The sequence below is a fragment of the Vombatus ursinus genome, unplaced genomic scaffold (assembly GCF_900497805.2).
Source record: "Vombatus ursinus unplaced genomic scaffold, bare-nosed wombat genome assembly UNPS02014789.1, whole genome shotgun sequence".
NCBI classification, from domain to species: Eukaryota; Metazoa; Chordata; class Mammalia; order Diprotodontia; family Vombatidae; genus Vombatus; species Vombatus ursinus.
Genome location: NW_020954567.1, coordinates 26,264,449 through 26,288,369, shown reverse-complemented (window position 1 = coordinate 26,288,369; position 23,921 = coordinate 26,264,449). Strand labels below are relative to the sequence as shown.

Here is a 23,921-nt window from a genome sequence, read left to right as displayed (position 1 = left end):
TCATCATCATCATCATCATCATCATCATCATCATCATCATCATCATCTAGAGAAGAGAACTGAGTGCAAAATATAAGCCAAAACATTTCTTCTATTTATAAATTCTCAATATTTCTGAGAATGGTGAACTTAATACTATAAGTGTTTGTATAATTATATATGTGTGTGTGTGTGTGTGTGTACATATAGAGAAAGACATATATTCAATAATTATAATTATAACCTGACATTATGAGAAAAGTTTTAATTTTCTTTTGGGATGAGAAAGAATGACTTCATGCCTGGAGAGAAATATAATTGTTTGAACTTTATACTTGGAACAATATGAAAATCAAGGTCAAACTAGGGTAAAAAAAAAAATTCTTGGCAGAAACATAGACAAAGGGGCCCCACTGACAGGGTCCCAGACTGGAGGAAAATTTCTATTCCCTATACTTAAGGGACTCATTGTGTAAGTCCCTTCTTGACCTGTGAGTTAATTCATTCCTGACTACAAAATATGATACTTTACAAATTAAATGCATCAATCAGTGGGGAGAAACAATGAGGATATTAAAGATAGATTATGTCCATAGTATTTCACTGTGAAACTGAAATAATAAAATAAAAATAGAAATATTTCCCTTACATTGAAAAAGTTGTCCAAGTAAGTATAAGATTTCATATTACTCAAAATAACTTACCAAAAACTTGCAGACTATAATGTTTATTATCTACTCCAGCTCTGTTAGAGGCCACACAAGTGTATATTCCAACATCAGACACCTGAGCTCTCACAATTCTGGGGAAAAAAAAGTACAAAAACAAATATTAAATTCCTAACAAATCCTCAAATCTAACAAGAATCAGGAAGCTATGATAAAAGAAGATATTCCATTTGAAATTATTATATAATGCATAAAATAATATAGCTAACCTAAGACATGCAAAACTAATATAACTACAACTATGAAACATTTTTTTACAGAAATTAAGACTTAAATAACTAGAAAGATATTCACTGCTTGTAGCTGGGTTGTGCCAAAATAATAAAAATGACAAAACTACTAACTTAATTTATACATTTAGTGCAGTCAGATTAGTAATTGAATAACTTATGGAACTAAGTAAACAATATCAAAATTTATTAAGAAGAAATAAGGTTTATGATCTCAAAGAAAATGAGAAAAAGTTTGAAGGAATGAGGTTATTCAGTTATCAGAACCCAAACTGTATATTATAAAGTAGTAGCTTTCAAAAGCATTTAGCATTGGTCAAAAACAGAAAAGTATATTAGTGGAATAGACTAGATAAGTAGGAAGCGGAAACAATAAAAAATAGTAGGCCAGCATTTGGTAAAAATAAGAGCGCAGGTGATAAAGGGGAAGGAACCCCTTTTTTGACAGAAATTTCTGGGAAAATTGGAAAGTTTGGCAGAAAAAAAAGGTTTAGAACAATCTCTGAAACCATGTTCCATAATAAACTCAAAAGAGTTACATGACCTGAATATAAAATGTTGTACCTTACAAAAATTAGAAGACAATAGACAGGAAGTACTTTTTGTAACTGTGGTTAGGGAGAGAATTCTTAACCAAGTCAATCATATGGAGGATCATAAAAGACAAAATGATAATTTTGTATATGTAAAATTTAAAATAGCTTTTACATGAATAAAGATAGGGGGCACAATCAACAAGCATGAAGAAATGATATTGAAGTGGGAAAAAAATTTGCTCCAAATATGATCAGCAAAAGTCAAATATCCACAACATATAACAAATGACATAATGACATCAAGTACCACTCCCTATTAGATAATTGGTCAAATGATATAAACAAAATGTTTCCAAAAGAAGAAGTGCGAACTATGAATGGCCACAGGAAAATATATTCCAAATCATTAATAGTAAGAGAAATGCTAATTAAAACCACTCAGATTTTATTTCATATGATGCAGACTGGAAAAGATGGAAAAAATAGTTGGAATAGTCAAAGTTGCAGGGAGTATAAGGACATAGGCACATTATTGTACAATTTGTGGAACTGTGAGTTGGCTCAATTAGTATGGATATTGAACACACATATATTACTTTTTCATTTTGTAAATGTATGATTAAAATGTATGTAAAATATTTGCACTAATATACATGCATTAATAATATAATATTAAAATGGAACTGAACACCCATTTCTGTAATTATTTTTAACAAATATGTTTTTAAGATAGGAAAACAATGTTCAGTGTTTGGATCATAGCATGATCCAAAAATTAGATGCATCTCCAGCAGATGGACAAACATGACTAAAGTCACTGTTAGAGGGATTGCAGAAAGCCAAGTACTAGTACCTTTGCATGTGAAGCTGTGAATTGGTCTAACCATTCTATTAGACAATTTGGAATTTTATTTTTTAAAAAGTGACTAGAATGTCTATATCTTTTGAACATATCCCTCAGGAGAAAGATCCCATATACAGAAAAGGTGAATACAAAGAATACAGATAAGCATGTGATGACTTATATGAACTGATACAAAGTGAAACAGAACCAGGAAAACAATATACAAAACAACCATACCAATACAAACTCTGATAACAATAAAATGAAATTGTATGCTGTGAATTATAATGACCAAACTTGGATCCAGAGGAGAGTTGGAAAAAAAATGTACCTCCTTACCTTCATTGTAGAAATGAAGGGCTATGAGTGTGGGATATAGCATGTATTTAAAAATGTGGTCGATGCTCAGTTTTATGGAACTTTTTTTTCTTATTCTATTTTAATTTAACGAACAGAGATGTTGCTTGGCAGTGAAATGGGAAAGGGATAAATTTGAAAGTAAAAGTAATGTAAAAACAAAAGATACCAATATAAAATTGGTTAGAATCTAAAGGAAAGGTCCATAAAATACAACCATTCATTTAAAAATATAATATTTAAAAAGCTGACCTGATCACCTGCCCTGCAGCCAGCAATCGGATTTGGGATGAGATAGGCAGAGGAAGTCCATTCTTTAGCCAATTTATCTGTGGTGGTGGAATTCCAGTGGCTGTACATACAATGTTTATCGAAGTATCCAATAAGGCCATTAACTTCTCTGCTTCCTCCTTATTACCCACAATTGCAGGTGAAACTACATTTTGCAGCAATAGAAGAAGAAAACCATGAAAATGACTAGTTTAAAACTGTCCCTACTACAGTGACTTACCCTTCTGTTATGCATCCCAAATGGTAGCAGTGCTGGCATTTTGACCAGAATTTGTCCCAGAAAACCTGCTATTGGATATTCATTTCTCTTGATGTATTCCTAAGGTAATAAAATCATAACATGTTGGAACTGAATGTGTCACAATTTAAAACTCACCATAGACATTCAAGTTAAAAATTCGGTCTTCTTCTCCTGCAGGATTAGTAGCTACACAAGTGTATTTCCCCATGTCAGATGTGAGAGCTCCGAAAATGTTTAGCGTGCTGCCATCTGGAGTCACTCTATGGAAAAGGTCATAGGTAGAATGTACTGAGCTGATTTATGTGATCCTATGATCTGGAACACTAACTCTTCCTGCAGTTTTTAAAGGTATTTATTGTGTTCTTAAACATCCCTTCCCATCATAAGTTGATCATTTCCTTTCTGATATTACACTCTAAGTTTCTTTCATCTCTTCTTATAGAAGTCCTAGAAGGAAGTGTGGTGCAGTGGTAGAAAATGCTGTATTTGAAGAGGAATTGAGTTAGAATCTCAGCTCTGTTAGTATCTGAATGATGTTAGACAAATCACAGAACCTGTTTCCTTGACTGTAAAATGAAGGGGTTATACTAGATGACCTCTGACATTCTTACTAGTTCTAAATCTATGATCTCACTAGAGTCATATGTCATATAATTGATGTGAATTCTATACACGCAACTAAAAATCTTAAGTCTTGGGCTTCAGTATCTCAAATCTCAATCTTCAAATCTCAAAAGGAAAAGTAAGTGAATCAAATTTGATTGACAGCTAACTCAGAACCAAGGTTAATTTTTCTTACTCAGAATGTTATGTTTGTAGATCTTAACACAATTATTGAACTAAGTGAAAAGTGTGTAAAGGTTCTATAATGAAATTTATGGAAATATTTCAACAATGAAACACCCAGAAATGCAATATTAAATTTAGGCTTAGAAGCATATTTTTAATACCGTATAATTCACACAGCTAATCTGTGTGATAAAAAATTTTTGTGGAACATGTGGATATTTTTCCACTGGGTAAGTAGTTGACATTAACAGACAAAATCAGTAAATCGTCAAGGTATTTTAGTGAAGTGTATTCTGTAATTTAGTAATACATATACTCTGAAATAGTTACTCTTAATTATCAATGTTAAATGATTTTCACCAAGTAAAATTGCCTGCAATTTTATTTAGTGATGTTTAAAAATAAATATAATTTTGATTGTAGTGACTTCAGATTGCTTCTCTCAACTCTTAAATGATTCATTGCTATTCCTACTTAACTGTAGCTGTTACTCTGTTCTTTCAATAAAATAGAAGATTAGTTAGAATTCTAATATGATTGACATATTACAGGTCTAGGGGCTATATTTATGCCAATGTTTTTAATTATTATTATCATGACTATTATTATTAACAAGTGAAATAAGGTTCATAAAATACTTTAATATAGATTATTTAATTTGATATGTTGTTTTTCAAAATAAATGTGTTTAATATTTGACAGAAAGTCGGACTAGTAACAATCAAAGTGAGGTGAGATGAAACAAAGTAGTCATTAACCTGTAACTGAATGATTGATTTAGATAATTATCTTAGAGCACCATTTCACTTTTCTCTACAAAGTAGTACAAGGTTAGAGCACCAAATAAATATATAATATTACATATAGAATGATTAAAAATCAAAGGAAGATAACATGTCATAAAGAAGGTGATAGCAGATTTCATTTGAGTTTGGATCATGTCTGTGTTATACTTTTTTGTATCTTTTTTTTTTAACCATTTTCGCAAGAAATACTTGTTGATTGTTGGGTTGGTAGCAGTATTCCTAAGCCTCTCCAGAATCTCTATTTCAGAACAGTCCCAGACCTGTATCATTTCACTCCCTCCTCTCCAGTCACATCCTCCATAGCCCCTCGACCATCCATCATGCCTTTCTTCCACCTCTCTACAATTCTTGAGCCATGAACAAATCAACTCTGCCAGTGTTCCTGGATAGAGTACATCAATCTACTCCCTGATGATCCTATTCATCATCCCAATAACTTTCCTAAGTGTTTCCTTGGCCAACAGTGTGTTTTATTTTCCCCATTAGAATATAAACTCCTTGAGATAGTATACTGTCTTTGCTTATATAGTTGTATTAGGAGCACTTAGCACAGTGCTTGGCATGTAGGAAACACTTAATAAACTCAATGTGTCCCAAAGAGAATGCCTTATTATTCCACCCAAATACTGTCCTCTTCTCAAATTTCCTGTTACTGTCTAGAGCCCCACCTTTCTCCCAGTTAGCCGGGTTTGCAACATCGCCATCTTTAACTCATCACTTGTACTCATCTCACATCCAATCTCTTGCCAGATTTTGTTTCTGCTTTAACAGTATTTCTCCTATATATCCCCTCCTCTCCTCACCGGTACAGGGCTTTATCACCTTTTACCTGTACTACTTCAAGTATTCTAATTGATCTCACTGCCTCAAGGTTCTCCCCACTCTAATCCATTCTCCACTCAGCTGCCAAAATGATTTTCCCCTCTCACACATCTGACCCTATTGCTCCCCTCCCTCCAGTCAACTCCAGTAGCTGCTAATTACCTTCAGTACCAAATATAAAATACTGGGGCATTTAAAATTCTTCACAACCTGGTCCCTTCCTATCTTTTGAGTTTTCTTACATCTTCCTCTCCTCCAGAGACTCTGTGTTTCAGCTTCACTCTCTTCTTGCTGTTCCTTCTCCCAAATCTAGGACTTTTTAATTGGCTGTCCCTCATACCCAGAATTCTCTCCCACCTTACTTCCAACTCCTGGCTTTATTGACTTCCTTTAAGACTCAAATCAAAATACCACTCCCTTTAGGAGGCCTTTCTAGTCCTCCCCCTCCCACTTTCTCCCTCCCTTCCCAACTTGTTCTGTCCTTCTGAGATTACCTTTTTTGTTTACAACATGTACAGCCTGTATCTGTATACTTATTTGTATGTTGTCTTCTCTATTGTAATGTATGCTCCTAGAGGGCAGAGACATGCTTTTTACTTTCTTTGTATCCTCAGTACTTAGTGCCTAGCATACAGTAAGTACTTAATAAAAGTTTATTGATTCACTAATAATTTATTTGAAATTTATTATTCAAAATAATTCAGTTAAAAATAAAAGTGGGAAAGTGACCAGCTTTAAATGATGCATTTTACTAAAGTAAAATATTTGTTCCTTTTTCATATTAAGTTTTTTTAAATTAAGTCAAGAGCATGCCTCATGGTTTTTTATTGAAACTATCAAAGAAATATTTGTTTCACTGTTCTGCCTATGATATTGTATTGTGGCACACAGTCTGACAACAGCATTAGAATGAAATACCAGGATATTAGTTTAAGTAGTATTTTTGTGTATTTTGTTCACCTGTATTGACTGTTGAGAGATGGAGTGGTATGTGGCAAATATGGTTGCTTCAGGTTCCTAGATCATTTCTAAGAAGGTAGATGGCAAAGTTGTAATTTGCTTGAAACAAACAAATTAGAAAGAATAACTTTTTTATAATATATACTGAACTCTTTTCAATCAAGAAATTTAGAAAATAAAGGCAGGCCAAATCAATGACTTTTTTTTTTTTATGCTCACACCAAACTAGTAGAGCCTATTGAATAGAAGTCAACCTTTGATGTCATTTATCTGAGAAACATTTATTAAATGTTTCTTGAACTTTATCTTTTATCTTGTGAAAGAAACTCAGTTTAAAGACAGAAGGGTGAAAAATGTGGGGACAAGCCATCATCTTTACTAATATGCGAGAAGCTATAATGTTCTTTCATCTTCTGATATAGTTCACCAGAATCAGTAAAATCACTCTACAAATTTTAAAATAAGCATATATTGATTAAGATGACCATTATGTATGCATAGAACAACTTACCATGTGCACTAATCATGACAGTAGTTAACATTTAGTGATAGTGGTCTGTAGCATATCATGGTTGTGGAAATAATAAAATCTTCATTTTAAAGATGTGGACTCTGAAGTCAGAGAAAGTAAATTGACTTACTCTGAATTATTAAATGATTGTGCCAGGACTTAAACCCAAGTATAGTTCTCTTTCTGTTACTTTTTAATGCACAATTTTGAATAACATCATTTGCATACTAAGGTTAATCCCAAAGTTCACATTTAAACATACCGTATTCTTTCCATTTCACCACTGGTTATAGGTTTTCCATCTTTCAGCCACTGAACAACAGGTCTTGGGATTCCATTGGCATTGCAGACCAGATGAATGTTTTCTCTCAGAAGGACACTGACTTCACTTGGCATTTCAGAACCAACAATATTTGGAGGAACTTTTGGAGAAATAATCATAACTTTCATTAATGAGAATGACTACCTCCAAAGCATTAAACAACTTGATATCTATGTTTAGACATATACATAGAACTTTAGACCTGGAAGAAACCTTAGAGATTATCTCCTTAAACTATCATTTAAAAAATCTGATACAAATTTATAAGAGACACTTAAGAAAAGAGTGTCAATGTAATATGAGCATATAAACAATGCACCCTCCCCACCATCCAGACCCACAAGGTCTGATGCTTGTCCAGCAGGCCCTGGATCCTGGGAATTGAAGAGTCTTGGGGTCTAACAGTTACTTCTAGGATGCCAGGTGGCCAGCCTGTTTGCACCCCGCTTCATTAATCCTAAGCTAGGCAAGTGTTCGTGGGGAATCCTCCCCAGGTGTTCTTTCTCCTATATGCCCCAAAGTACCAGGGAGCCAGGAAATGAGAAGAGAAAAGTAAACCTCTACTGGCTTCTCTTTCCTCTCTTCAGAGTCTGTAGCTTTGCTTTTATTCTGTCTCGTGTCACTTTCTTTCAGAGGAGTGGGATTTCAGGAGGGAGAGAGTTGCTGATTCTACTATGTCCCTTTTCACCTCCTCTTTGGGACTAGGATACCCATCAGGACTTGGATGTATTGGCACGAAGGCAACAAAGCCCGGTCCAAGTCTTTTGATAGAAGCTGTGATAGTCCATGACTGGGAAGTGGGGGAAGAGGATCTGAGTGGAGCACAATGTTGAGTCAGGGTTTGGGATGGAGTGGCTATAAAGTGTCCTTTTCTGTTTCACCTATGCTAAGTGCTTGAAAAAATTTATCTTCTATGAGCTCGCATTATACAAGGATAGGCTATAGAAACTCTGCAAGTTATAATAGAACCAGAGCTAATTATATTCAGGATAAGAAAATCAGGATAGTTTAAAAGCATTCATTTTGTGTGTAGGTGATAATTTCAACAAACACTTTCCACAATAATGGACACTGAATGGCCATGAGAAACAGATTACTTTGATACTGGCAAATGTGGAAAGGGTTAATGAAAATGATATGAAATAATAGCTTTTTCATGATGTAAATATATTTTGGACCATTTGCAAATTTACTTTAATGTTAGGCCTATTTCTTGTTGTTAATGAAAGATAACCTTATTTGTATCCAGTGTACCAGCACATACCTTGAATGGAAAGAAGGTAATTTTTCTGAGCTTTTCCTTCTGTATTTGATGCAATACAAGTATATGTACCACTGTCTGAATGTTGAGACCGTGCAATCTGTAGCTTGCTTCCACCGGACAAAACATGGATCTCAAGTGAATCGGAATTTTCTATGGATACATAAATTGTTTTTTAAAAAACCTGATGATCTGTTCTTTTCCTAATGAGAAATCACTATGATTTCCTACAATACCATAACACTTAAAATATGGAACGATTTATTTTGCTTCATATAGTAGGAGTATTCTTGAAAAGTGTACTTTAATTGTAAGGGAAGAGTCCTATTATAAATGCAGAAATTCATTTAAAGTAGCCTAGTAGTAAATTCTGTTATAAAGCAAATAGTTACCTTTTAATCTGCTTTATAAGTCTGAATTTTATGCTATTGGGTTTTCTTGAAAAAGAACTCATACAAACATGGAAACATTTCAAAGAAATGATTTAAAATGACATTTACAGTATATGTATGATAATATATCATCTACCTGCCTTAATATTTCCATTTTATTCTAAGTTAACTTTAACAAACTAGATCAGTAAAATATATATTATATATATATATGTGATTTTATGTTTAAAAAGTCATTTCAAATATATTCTATCAATTGATCTGCATATAACCTAGTGAGATTGATGGTGTATTAATGACTCCATTTTGTAGAAAAATAATGCTGAAAAAGATTAAATAGTTTTCAAAATTAAATGACAACTGCTATGACAGGATATATGATAAAGACCTAATCCAGCTCTTTGAAGATCCAAGTGCAGTGCTCTTCTACAAAATGTTGCCCTATTGAAAAGTAAATGTTTAACAAAACAAAAAACTAGTTTAAAAATAACAAAATTGATAAACCATCTTTATCTTAACTAACTTAAGTTCTAAAAGTTTAAAACCAAACTGCCAAAATAAAAAATGAAGAAAGAATTATTAGTAACTACTGTAGCCACAATTATATGCTAGAAACATTGAGAATTAGAAGAAAGAGGAATGCTTACAAAAAATATAAATTATCCCAGTTAATAAGAGTGAGTGGAAATACTAAACTACTAATACTTATTGAAATGCCAAACTACAAGGGGGTTTACCTTATAAAATCAGATAAAATACATTTGGAGAAACAAAAATTCAAGAACTTAAAAGGAAATAATGAAAAAAAGGAATGAAATGACTTATTGTTTAAAACCAGATCTCAAATTACATTGTAAAGAAGTAATTGATTGCCAAAATTATTTATTAGAGGCTAAAAGCATTTTTGAAAGTAATCAATAGCCAGACATGGTGATATATTCCTATATTCCCCACTAGTAGAGAGGCTGAGGCTGGTGACTTTCTTGAGGTCAGGAGTTCCGAGCAACAAATCAAACCAATTGAGTGTCTGCACTAAGTTTAGCATGAATATGGTCAGCTCCAAGGAAGAGGGAGCCACCAAATTGTATAGGAAGGAACAAAGTATCTCAAGTTGGAAGCAAAGTAGGTCAAAGCTCCCACGCTGGTCAAGGTAGGACCTAACTTGTGAGCAGGCACTGAACTTCCAGTCTAAGCAAGATAGGGAGACCTAGTCTATTTAAAAAAAAAAAAAAAAGATCAGTGGGATAGATTAAAGTATCTTAGATTCCTTTGCAATTACAAATTGTTGATCAGTTTAAAATTGTTTTCTATTTTTAAGGATTTCTTCTCTTAAATTAGGTAAAAATGTTTTTCTGCTCATCTTAAATCATAATTTAGACTTACAAAAAAAATAAACTTAATATTACATTTTTCCTTCTTTCCTTCATCATTCAACAAATATTCATTAAGTAGCTATGTAGGATGTGATATAATAGGCATAAGGGAAGACAAAGAGATAAATAAGGTAATTTTCTGCCCATAAGAAGCTTGCATATATGGTATGGATATTTTATCTACAATTTTTGAAATTTAGCAAACAATTTCAAATCTGACCTCAGACACTTGACACTTACTAGTTGTATGACCCTGGGCAAGTCACTTAACCCCAATTGTCTTGCCAAAACAAAAAACAAAACAAAAAAAAAGATAAGAAATTTAGCAAATAATATCTATAGCATCATCATCTGCCAATATTTAATTTTAAAATTAATTGAGTATAACAATTATCTCTTACTGAGAGCTACAGTTGCACTGGTATGTTGCAACTTTCTATGTGAATAATCATTGTGCATGTATAAGGAAATATATAAATATACATATAGGCTACATCAGTGTGACTTCTGGAATTCTGGATAATGGCTTAAATTACAGAGGTTACAGACTCTTACTCAGGGAAGGAGTATACCTAACAACAGCTGGTAAGAATGTATTTACCCATGGCCTCGCAAGTCAAATCAAAAGGGTATTAAACTGAAAAGAAAGGAGAAGGGAGAAAATGCGTATTTTTTTCTGCTACCAAACTAGTCACCACAGAGAAGTACTACAATGAAGGAAGAAGAATATAACTTGAGACACCTGTAAGTTCCCAGGAGACAAAAATCCAAGAAAGGAATCAGCAGCAAAACCAATGGCCTTAAATGTCTACACAAAAATGTCTGTAGTTTAGGCTATAAATAAGAGAATCTAGACATCCTAATTCAAAGATGCAAATTTGACTGCTTGGTATCACTGAGATTTGGTGGGGTCAAGTACATGACTTGAATATGGCTATGGGTGGGTAAATTTTATTCAGAAATGGACTGCATATTAAGGTGGCATATTCACGTGAGGAACTCTAGAAATCAGAAGTACGAAGCACAGCAAAAAGCATGTAGGAGAAGGTAAAAGGAGGAAGAAACAGAAGGGATTTGTCATCAGAGACCACTGGAACAGAAAGAGGAGATATTTGAGGAGTCAGAGAAATCTGGCAACACAGATGTATTGCATGGTAATAAAGGAGACTTCAATATATCCAGATTTCTGTTGGAGAGCTCTCTCTGCCCAAAGGAGAATAGCTGTAAAAAATTTTGTGACTTGACTTATGGATAATTTCATCCTTCCTAGAGTCAGGAAGACCTGAGTTCAAATCAGGCCACAGATACTTATTAGCTGTCTGACCCTGGGCAAGTTACTTCAACTCTGTTGGCCTCAGTTTCTTCAATTGTAAAAGCATCTAGCTCCATGTGGTTGTTATGAGGATTAAATAAAATTATGTAAAGTTCTTAGAACAGTGGCTGGCATGTAGTAGGGACTTAATAAATACTTATTCCTTTTCCCTTCTCCTTCAAAAAGTAGAAGAACCAGCAAGGGGATATCTTATGTTGCTTCTAATTTTCTTTAATACATTTCTAGGATGAAAATGACGGGAACACTGAAACGGGGAATGACTACTTCTTCCTAGAATTTGTGATAGAGAGGGAATCTGGGTTGTCTGACATGCACCCTAAATTTTGGGAAAGCAAATTGATTTCAAAGGTGTGTTTCAGAGGTTTCAGAGGAAAGGTATGTAGGATACTATGAACTAAAATTCTATATGGGGAATTATTTTAGGAGAGATGGCAAACTGTCAAGAAAGATTCTGCAGAAACAAAAGCAAACAATCTCAATGAGGAAAAATAGGAGTTGTCTGAAGATAATTATGTAGATTAATCACCTGATAATTTAGAGCTCATTATCCAACTTAGATTTTTAAAAGATACGTAAACAAGATGAAAGCAAGGTTAGGCAACAAAGGATGCAACATCACAGTTTGGTATTTTCCTATTAAAATGTTAGAAGTACTGAAGCTCAGAATGGGTTGAGACTAGTGAAAAAAGCTAAGGGCAACGACAAAAAAAGTTAGTTTTTTTAAACCAAGTTAAGACGGGGGACGATCAAAGAAGGTATGAACCACTGTTTGTTATCAGTTATGACCATTTTGTTCAAAGTGAAGGCGGAGCTATTCTTATTTTACTTCTGTTTCCCCAAAGAGAATGAGAAAGCATGGCACTGACAGACCCAAAATGGGTAACAGAGATTTGATGTCCGATATAAGGAGGAATGCAAGAAAGGATCTATTGGTCTTTGATGAATTCAAGTGACCTGGACCAGATGAACTACATCCTTGAAATGGTAGATATTGATTTATAAGTCAGTATTAATGATACTGAAAGGAGCATGGAAAATGGAAAATGCACTGCTGGACTGGAAAAGAGCAAAAGTCCTGATTGCCACAAAAGGAGAAAAAAAATACAATCTATAGGCCAGTGAACTCAACTTGAATTCCTGGAGGAAATTCTAAAAGAAATAATTAAAGAAATCATTAGTGAAAACCAAGAAAAATAAGTAGGGATTACAAAGAGCCATTTATGAAGAAATTGCCCTTAATTTTTTTTAATAATACATTTGGTAGAGTATCTAATACTATTCTTATGGAAAAGTTGAAGGGATATGGACTAGGTGATAACAGCATTAGATGGATTCAGAACCAGTTGAATGGCCAGACTCAGAGAACTGTCATTGTTAGTTCAGTGTCAATTTGGTGAATCATCTCTAGAGAAGTTTTTCAGAGACCTTTGCTTGGATCTGTGCTATTTATTAATGACCTGGATAAAGGTATGCCCATCAGATTTGCAGATGACACATAGTTGAGAGGGAAGGTTAATGCATTGATGACAGTGTTTGGATCCAAAAAGGATCCTGATAGGGTAGATCATTGGGCTAAATTTAATATGTTCAAATTGAATGGGGATAAATATAAAGTGCTATATTTGGTTTTTAAAAAACCAACTTTTCAAGTACCAGATAGGACAGGAATGGTGTAACAGCAGTTTATTAAAAAAAAAAAGTCTAGAGGTTTTAGTGGACTAAAATCACTGTAAACATGAGTCAGCAGTGTGATGTGGCATCCCAAAAAATTCCATATAAAGTTGGGCTGAATCAAGATGTACATAGCTTCCAGGAATAAGATAATAGATCTGTACTCTGCTCTGGTAAGGTTTGTATATTGTGTTCAGTTCTGGGTCCCACAGTTTAAACAAGGATATGGATAAACTGGAATATTCAGAAAAGGTCAATCTGGATTATGAAGGATTTTGAGTCTATGGCTTATGAAGACTAGTAGGAGGAATTGGAGAAGTTTATTACCTAGAGGGGAGAAGATACAGTGTAGAAAAGATAGCTCTGTTTAAGTACCTGACAGATTGTCACGTAAAAGACTTGGTGCTAGAAGAGAGAACCCGGAGCAATGAGCAGAAGTTGCAAAAAGACCAGTTTAGGTTTGATGTTAGGAAAATTTTCCTAATAATTAGCACTGCCCAAGAATGGAATGGGATAACTTGGGAAATGGAGAGTTTACCCTCAATGAAAGTTTTCAAATACAAACTGCATGACCAATGTTAGATATATTATACTGGGGATTCCTTTCAGATTTTGTTTGGCAAAAGTGCCTGCTAAGTTCCTTCTAACACTAAAATTCTACAATTCATTGAGGTATTATGTCAAACTTTTTTTCTGCAATATATTTAAGAAATACTGGTTAGTTGGTTGATTACCTGGTAAATATATAAGTTGATGAATTGGTTAATAATAATAACTGCAACATATATTTGTATTTACGCATACACTAACAGCTGGGTTCTTGAAAGCAATGAAAGGGAACTTAATCTCTGGCAGATTCTATGAAGTTGGGAAGGCTTCACACAAATGGAGGTAATATGGATCAGATGACAGAGTGTTGACAGTGTAGTCTTCATTGTGCACTGGTATTAGGAGTAATCACACTGAGATTATCATTTGTTACATTTATATACATCAAGGGTGGGCAACTGTTAAAGTTAATTATTACTGTGAGAGGAAGGCATACCCTTGAGTTAAGGTATGGTCATCAAATTTGCCAATGACAGAAGTTGGGAGGGAGAGATCCTGAAAGGCTAGGGTAGTGGGCTGAATCTAATATTGTGAAATTCATTGGGGATAAATTTTATGCATTAACATTGAAAATTTGCAATTTTGTCTATCAACATAAGTAGAAAGCAAAAAAAAAAAATTAGTGTGCACAGTTATATTACCTATTGGCTTTCTGTTCTTCAACCATACCAGAGTAGGTGGAGGGATTCCAGTAGCATCACATGCAAGAGTCACAGGGTTACTGATAGTCTCAACAACCTCCTCTTCTTGGGGTCCTTCTATCCTGGGTGGTACTGTAATTGCAGAGAAGTATCATAGAATGTACGTATTTACTGCATTAATTTCAGCAAAACTGTCTTCTTATTCATATCTTAGAACAAACAGTAATTCAATACAGATACTTACCATAAACATTAAGGTGGAAATTTTTATCATCTTGTCCTGCTACATTTATAGCTCTACATACATATTGGCCTGTGTCAGACACCTTAAAGAATAACAAAAAACTTATTTAATGTTTTCCATTCAGTTATGAATGATCACGTTGTATATAGTATAAAATATGACTAAAATTTCTAGATGTTTTATGCTTTAAAAGATACAATCTTTATTCTGTTTCAATTGTCATATCTATTTTCTGTGAGAAACAAATTTATTCAAGTTAAAAGGCTTCAAAGTCACAAAACCAAAGCAAATAGAATAGAATCATACTTGGATAAGTCTGTGATCTCATAGGTATGGATAATTCCTTTAGATAGCTCTCTGTCTCATCCTCTAATTGTATAGATGAAGAAACTGGGATTCAAAGTACTCAAGTCAAGAAGAGAGCTTGAACCAGAACTCAGGTTATCCGACAACAGTACTTTGCCTTTGTGAAAATTCGTCATAGAAAAGGATCACGTGGCCATCATTTCCCCCGACTTCTTTCCAATAAGAAATGCCATGCAGAGGAGAACAAATGATGTACCTCAGCCCCCTTGATGTGTAGCATTTGTCCATCACCTAAAATCTCCAAGTTAGCAGATTCCATGATCATTCGCCCATTCTTATACCAGGTTATGACTGGAGGTGGAACAGCATTTGACTCACACTCCAATGACACTGGAGATCCTTCTCGTACGTTAATTACAGAGACAGAGTCACTGCCATGATCCTTAATGCTTGGGGGAACTGAAGGAAGAAAAAAAAAGTAAGGTTTTAAAATTAATTTGGATGAAAAACTTCCTTATAAATTGAATATAGAATATATTTTTGGAGTACAGTGAAAACAAACCATAGACAGTCAGGGAAATTTTTTTCTTGCTTTCACCAGCTTGGTTCATTGCTATACATGTGTATTCCCCACCATCAGATATTTTGGCTCGTATAATTTGAAGACTTCTGCCACCTGAATTGTATCAGAAGGGGAAAAAAATCAAAGACAGTACAAGGATCAATCTCGTTATTACATTAATCTGGTAGGCATTTAAAAATGATCCATCTTTAAGTTATAATAGACAAAAATGGGTTTTAATGATTAAAGGGAAGGAATTCATTCTCTTTTCTCTCATTTCCATTATCATCTTACCTATAAGTGACATAATTCACAGGATTTTCTTTCTTATATGATAGGGAGATATCAGAACTGTATAATTTAAGTACTGCTGAGCAACCAGTAATTATAATTTTCTAAAGTTTTTTTTTTATTTTTAAATGAATATTGAGTTTAGATCTTTGCCTCTACTCCTGCAGAAGAAGAGGCTATGCAGATAGCAAATTCAGTGTAAGGTAGTCTGCAGCCCTAAGGATCTTACAATCTTGTTATCCAACTTTTAAGCTTATTAGTGTTGATCAAATACATTGCCTTTTAAAAAAAAATCTGATCTACTTGGACTAATTGAGTAATTGAGCAAATATTTCAAAAATCACATTTGGATCTTGAAGCTAAAATTGAACATGAAGTGAAGAGGCAGGCATCAAGTGACCTGGTTCTAACATTGGGATCTCATTCGATTCATTCCCTGCTTGCTGTATCCTTCCTCAACAAGAGTTCAGTGATGTGACAATGTATTGTGTATATGAACTTTGATACAATTAAAAAAAATTATCCAATATTGCCTACGAACTAAAGAATAACGCCTTTTAAAAATGATCTTCCTTGGCTCCCAAGTTGATTTTTAAATTCTTTGAAAATTTTCAAAGTTGCTGATTCCATTCACACTCCACCTTTTTCTTATTCTATATTATTGTAATGTTATAAATATATAGTAATTAAAAGGATCTATCAGTAGAATCACTGCCCGTTTTTTTTTATCATTCTCATAAGAAGTTCAATGCAGTTCAATTCTCAAATTTGAAAACCACAATAGTAAGAAGGGACAAGGACTGTATCTGTGATTTCATTTGTATGTGGAACTCCCAAGAAGAGAACTCACCCTACCAGTGTTTATTGGCACCTTCTTGTCAACTTTTAGAGTGGTCTAGAGCGTTGAGAAGTTACATAACTTGTTTATCTCACGGCAGTGTGTTAAATTTGTTTCCTTAACCCAGGTTGTCCTGGTTGCAAAACCAATTTTATTCACTATCCACTCCAGTATGCTGCCTCTCTTACTAACATAAAAAGTAAAATTTGCCATGTAAATTAAAGTTATTGTTATTACTGTTACAAACTAGCATTTATATAATGCTTTAAGGTTTGCAAAGTGCTTTTCACATACATAATTTCATCCCTTCCACAACTCTAGGAGGTAAGTGCTATTTACTATCCCCATTTTACAGATGAAGAAACTGAGGACATTAGGCGGAGTGACTTTCCCAAGGTCACGTAGCCAGTAACTGTCTGAGTTGGGATTTGAACACAGGTCCAGCACACTATCCACTAGGCCACCTACTATGGGTTTAGAAAAGTATGCGAATTAATTTTTCTCAAATGGAAATCTTCAAGAATTTAAAGTACAGTGTGCTAAATTTTCATTCTTGCTAAGATGAATGGAGGGGGAGAAAGTTCTCCCCAGGTTATCAGAAAAATAGCTTCCTTACCAGGCACAATGAGAGCATTATTGCTCAAGCTGATGGATTTTCCATTCTTGAGCCAGCTGAGATCAGGAGGTGGAAAACCGGTGGCCTCACAGGCCAAAGAGATGAAATTATTCACCACCACAGTCAGATTTTCAGGATTAGTACCAATGATACTTGGAGGAACTACAACAGTAAATACATTAAAAATTTCATCTAACATTGTCAGCAATAAGTACTCCCCTATTTCCTCAACACAAGTTCAGCCACTGTATGCTGCCAAAGTACCGAAGAAAAGACATTGTTTGTATTTAGGAACTGGTCCACTGGTTTCTGCAGGGATCTAAAAATTGTGTGATGAAACCAATCCAGCTGTCATCCTTTCTATTTAGAATCCCCTAATGCCCCCACCAATTTCATCTGCAGCTTCTTTCCGACATCAGGGTTTGGCAGGAATAATTCTTCCCCAACAGCAAGGGAGGACAAGAATTTCTAAAGCTAAACAGAGCTATGCTACAGTGTATTTATATTGAAAAAACTGGCTTTGTTTAAGGCTGTTGTCAAGGTACAGTTATACAATCTTTTTGTTTCTTTCCTGCAGATGTTCATTCTTCCTCCATATTTTCATTCAAAATTCCTTTATCCCCCATTCCTGGAGTGAAAGACCTACATAACTTTATGACTCCATGGTGTCAGTAAGTCATTTATTCATTCACTTAGCAAACACTTATTAATTGTCTGTGTGTACTCTCAGTGTGATATAAAGTCTAGGTGACACTCAACTATAATTGTATATAATTTTAGAAAATTGGTTTTCAAGATTAGTTGCCAATTTTTTTTTAACACAGTAAGTTTGTTGAACAATAATAGAATGGACCTCAAAGGTAAAATCAAAGTAAAAGCCCTCAAACCAACCAGAAAATTCATTATTCTTCAGTAACTAAAAGAAGGTATAGTTTAAGGGGAGTTAATTATTTTTCCCATTTAAATAGGAATTTTAAAATGTACAAGTAGATAATTCAGTTCTTCCTAATTGGTATTAAGGGATTAGTGATACCACTTAGTGGTTAAAGAAAAAAGAAGTCAGACTCTTGAAATTCTAACCTTTAAAGTTAAAAAGTAAGTTTTTAGACTCCCTTCATTACCTCTCATTCAAATCTACCAAATCTAGATCATTTTCCCTATGCCTGCTGGCTGGCCAAATAGATTTATATGAAACAAGTGTCTAAAATCCTAGAAAAAAGAAAAATCAATTTTACCTTCCAAATTAAATGCCACACTTAATCAAAAGGTCTCAAATATCTTAAAATTCCAAATTAACAGGTGTAAAATTCTCCCGTGTATGCTTTTGTTGGTGTTGTTCAGTTGTGTCCAACTCTCTGTGACCACATTTTGGGGTTTTCTTGGCAAAGACAGCGAAGTTGTTTGCCATTTCCTTCTCCAGCTCATTTTAGAGATGAGGAACTGAGGCAAACGGGGTTAAGTGACTTTCCCAGGATCACACAGATAGTACCCCAGGATCACACAGTGTCTGAGACTGGACTCATGAAGATGATCGATTCCCAGCCCAGTGCCCTGTCCGTTGCACCACCTAGCTACCCCATCCTGTATGCTTACCCATAATAAATTTCTTTGATGCTTAACAGAAATCCTTTGCCAGATAAAATTTCCTAAAAACTACTGCCCTCTAGAATTCATGAACTAGTTTCTATTTTAACCAACTTACATTTGGGTTTGGGGGGCATTTTTTAAAAAAAACATCATAAGCAATGATCTAAATCTCTAATTTTAAAATCCAGAAGAAATAGCTACATAGAAATAAGTGTTTTGTTATACTTTTCTTTAAGGTTTATTACCAACAGAATGCTAATTAGCAATCAAGAACTTAAAGAATGTAACAGCTCTCAAAGCATATTCTTTGTCTACAGCTAGGTTGTAGAGTATGCATTCAGTGAGGAATAGATATATAGCCCTATGTTCAATCTGTGACATGTCATATCAACCTATATACTCTTTCTTTGCTTAAGTCTGTATCCAGGCCTTGGCATAGATCCACCACAAGTATACAAGGAAAGCACTGGCAGCCAGGGCTATGCAGAAGAAACATAGAGAGACCGTCACTGTGGAACTATTATATTCTCCTCAGAGATTTATCAATTACCTGTTTCCATAGTCTCCTACATACTTCATAGGAAGTTTAGCCAATTTGATAACCTGTTTGCAGTGCTATCACACTCAAATACTACCTCACTCAGGTTTAGATGAAGCTATCCTAATTTATCCCAATAATAGTGATCTGGGGCTGTATTTCTATAGTTCCATCATTGTTTCTACCACATTCCAGGGAGTTCATTGCTATTGCTATGCTGCAGTAGTACAGAGAAAACAGAGCAGAGGTTACAGATGCATTTTTATGATTTTAGAACCCATGTACTAATATCAAACTTATTTTGTAGCCTTTGGGATTTCAATCCTGGTTATGGGTATATTTGCAAAGGAATAACCACTTTCTCTTGAGTTATTGACACAACAGGCAGGTGCCTACCCTGCCTTTGAGATCTGAAATCTGTATTGCCTGCTAGTTGGATGGGAATCAGCATTACTGAGGGTATTCATATCAAAAAGGAATAAAGAAAACGGGAGAGAGGTTAACATGAAGATCATGGACTAAAAACACAAACAGTTCCAAGAATTCAGGGTCATGGTTTTCCTGATTTGCCAAACATAAAGGAGTAGATATGTTGGAAGTGACATCTTACCGTGTACATTTAGGTTAAAATATTTTTTGGTACTTCCAGCTATGTTCTCTGCAACACACACATACCTTCCAATATCTGCTATTTGGGAATTTAGTATCTAAGGAAAAAAAAAGATATTCCATATGAAATAATATAAGAGGATATTTACATAAGCACATATTCAATATTTGCCTTCAACATAATGTTTTCAAGATGAAGGCGCAGTGGACAGAGCACCAGCCCTGGATTCAAGAGGACCTAAGTTCACATCTGGCCTCAGACACATAACACTTACTAGCTGAGTGACCCTGGGCAAGTCACTTAACCCCATTGCCTAGCCAAAAAAAAAAAAAGACTGAACAGTGCCTTTCCTTTTCAATTACTTTCTTAAGAACATGGAGGAAGTAAACATTTATATGGCGCCTACTGTGTATTTCCGGGTACCATGCTAAGCTTTTTTTTTTTTTTAAACAAGGATTACCTCTTAGATCCTTAACAACCCTATGAAGTAGGTGCTATTATTATCTCCATTTTACAGTTGAGGAAACTGAGGCAAACAGAGGAAAAATGACTTGCCTAGGGTTAGCTAGTAAGTGTCTGAGGCTGGATTTGAACTCAGGCCTTCCTGACTCCAGACCCAGTAATCACTGTACCACTAGCTGTCTCTGTAAAGGAGGAGAAAAAAGGCTTCTGCAGGTCATCTAGATCATATTACTTTCTTTATCATCTTAGTTATGTGACTAATTAGGTATCTATTGTTGTTTAATTTTAGGAAAGGAGATCTCACGACTAGTTTCATCCTGAGGTATCTCCATGTAGAAGAAGCTTCTATACACATAGATTTCTTGGACCCTGTTCTCTGTACTAGGTAAAGGGGTTACCAAAGTTACATTTTGGATTTTAGAGGATAGTTTAAGAATTCAAAGCAATTTTTAGGCACTGAACTTGATATCCCTAGTGTAAAAACAACTCTCAAGGTATATGTTAGGCATTTTTATTTTATTTATTTATTTATTTTTTGTTCGTTTTTGTTTTGGAGGCAATGAGGTGACTTGCCCAGGGTCACACAGCTAGCTAGTAAGTGTCTGAGTTCAGATTTGAACTCAAGTCCTCCTGATTCCAGGGCAGATGCTCTACCCACAGCGCCACCTACCTGCCCCAAGCATTTTTAATGATATGCTAATTGTTTCAGGCTATGTTACTATGCTGAATTCCTAAGTAACACATTCAACAGTGCCTCAGGGGGGCTAGTTAATTTCTCTAAGTGCCAAACATCTTCTCAAATACAGTTCTTATCTTTAGTGAGTGTAAATGCACATAATATTTCTGAAAATAATGATGTGGACAAAGACAAATATGGACTATAGAATCTGGAATGTCTAGCAATGTTCCTCAGAGTTCACTGGAGCCTTGGCATAATGCTTCCAATTTTCCAAAAGCAAGATTAGGTTAATTCGATAGACCTTCATTACCCAGCACTATGTTCAAAGCACTTTTGTTTTTAAAGAGAAAATACACACACACACATACACACTCACACACGTCTCCAACTGGTTTATATTTTAAATACTCTCTTAATCTGGTATGTCTACCTTAAGCTTCAAGGGTTTTATTACTAAAAAATAGCATTGTAATATGATATTTTCCTCTCATATGGTATAGAATCTGAAGGCAGCATTCTAGCAAGGCTCAAGTGTGTCAGATTTTCAGTAGCACAAGTAGAAGCAAAAGACAGGTAATTTTCAAGTGAGGTAGCTCCCTTTTCCCTGTAAAGTTCTTCTGCTGAGTAGCAATTGTCTTTTACCTGTAAAGTTCTCCCAGACAGAAATATATGGCGGTCGTCTTCTACCAAGGGCAGTCCATCCTTTTGCCAAGAATTGTTTGGTACTGGATTGCCACTTGACAGACATTCCATCAGTGCAGTTTTGTTAACTAGTACAGTGACCTCTTCAGGTAAATCAATGTCAGCTCCCTTAATGGATGGTGGTACTAATAGGAGAGTACAATAGAGATTTTAACAATGCGCAGGCAAGTGTTTTTCAAATTATTTTAGTTTTTAGGCAAGTTTAGAGGAATTTTATGTGATTTTTGAGAAAAAGAAATTATACATGTGTACACAGACTCTCAGGCTAGAGTATATAGCTTACCAGTCAGACTTTAAATCCAAAGGTGCCTAGATTTTTATTGAGACTTAACTACTGGGTAGGGATTTCACTACATATCCCCAGAGCACTTACAATCATATATCAGTGAACCAGGATATAAATCTATTTGGACAACTACATTAGCCAATTTTTTTTCAAACCTACAGAAATCCAGATCTTTTTAGTACTATTTCCAAACTAATTTCTAAGTGTTACTGAAATATAACACTCAGTTAAAGTGATACTATAAAATTGAGTTGTAAATTATTACCCTTACTTTAAACAGACATTCTTAAAGTTTGTATGTATTCAGGTATTTTTGGCAAAGTGGATTATACAGTAAATATGCAAGGGAAGCTAGTTATTAAAAGGAAACCCATGTTAAATTATTTTGTTGAGTGAAAAATACTTTTTAAAAAATCAAACAGTAATTATTTAATTTGTTTGCAAGCTTTCATTTTTTATAATATTTATACTTGGCAAACAGTATAGGCTGCCTTTGCAATATGCAGGTGATATGGCAAAATCTTGGCAAGAATGATGAATAATGTAGAACAAAAATAAATAGAATACCAACATACCCTGTTGGGCTGAAAATACACAACATTAAAATTTATATTGCTTATAATATTCTTTAGATCAGGGTTCCAAACTGTGACCTGTTGGCTAAATCCATCCAGTGAGCTAAGAATGATTTATTACATTTTAAAATAAAATTTTATTGTATTTAAAAATATATAAAAAAGCATTCTTAGCTCAAAACTATACATGATGGGCTAGATTTGGCCTTTGGGCCCGTAGTTTGTGGACCCCTGCTTTAGATTATAGTACTAAATGCATACAAAATGAATATTTTTGTATACATAATAAACTGATATGTCAAAGTCAAAAGAGTATGTGTGCCCATGCAAATTCCAAAGTGAAAAATTCACTTAAACCATTGATTTGGTTTCATATAGCTACATCCGAAGATCTGAGTTAATGATACTCTTCCTGTGAGATCACATCAACTCGGAAACTCATAGCTCCTCAGTACCCCTGTCCCTGGGGCCTGTCCATCCCTCTGACTGAAGAGCAGAGTGTTCTAACACAGAAAGCTCCTTCCAGATCATTTATTTAAGGAAGGGGCCAGGGCAGTAAATTCATCATTTCCCACCAGGCTGCACGACTTCATCAAGCTGGGTACCCTCTCTCTCCCTCCCTCCATCCCTTTTTAGCTATTTATTTTTATTTCCCTCATTAGATTGAGCTCTTTGAAAGCAAGGACTATCTTTTCCCTTTCTTTTTACCCCCAGCACTTAGCACAGTGCACGGCACTAAGTAGGCATGTAAGTATTTATTGACTGACACTAGTACTCTCAAAGCACTGTAGGATGTAGAGCTGGTAGAGACCTCAGAGAGTATCTAGATTAAAGTCTTCATTTTGCAGATGAGGAAACTGAGGCCTAGAAAATTTAAGTGACTTGCCCAAGGTCACACAGGCAGTATATGGCAAGGTCAAAATTTGAAT

At 34.6% G+C, this 23,921-nt stretch overlaps 1 protein-coding gene across 1 annotated transcript in view; it reads right to left on the bottom strand.

The window, feature by feature from the left end:
- Positions 1–23,921, bottom strand: part of HMCN1 (hemicentin 1) — a 514,295-nt gene that overhangs the window by 111,889 nt on the left and 378,485 nt on the right. The window contains exons 56-67 of the mRNA XM_027868406.1: positions 22,072–22,256; positions 20,289–20,385; positions 17,554–17,715; positions 15,809–15,922; positions 15,503–15,705; positions 14,941–15,022; positions 14,697–14,828; positions 8,681–8,830; positions 7,357–7,516; positions 3,342–3,466; positions 2,927–3,110; positions 684–781 (exon numbers count right to left, since the gene is read on the bottom strand). Of these exons, the coding sequence (XP_027724207.1) occupies positions 684–781; positions 2,927–3,110; positions 3,342–3,466; positions 7,357–7,516; positions 8,681–8,830; positions 14,697–14,828; positions 14,941–15,022; positions 15,503–15,705; positions 15,809–15,922; positions 17,554–17,715; positions 20,289–20,385; positions 22,072–22,256 (1,692 nt within the window). The remainder of the gene's footprint in view (positions 1–683; positions 782–2,926; positions 3,111–3,341; positions 3,467–7,356; positions 7,517–8,680; positions 8,831–14,696; positions 14,829–14,940; positions 15,023–15,502; positions 15,706–15,808; positions 15,923–17,553; positions 17,716–20,288; positions 20,386–22,071; positions 22,257–23,921) is intronic.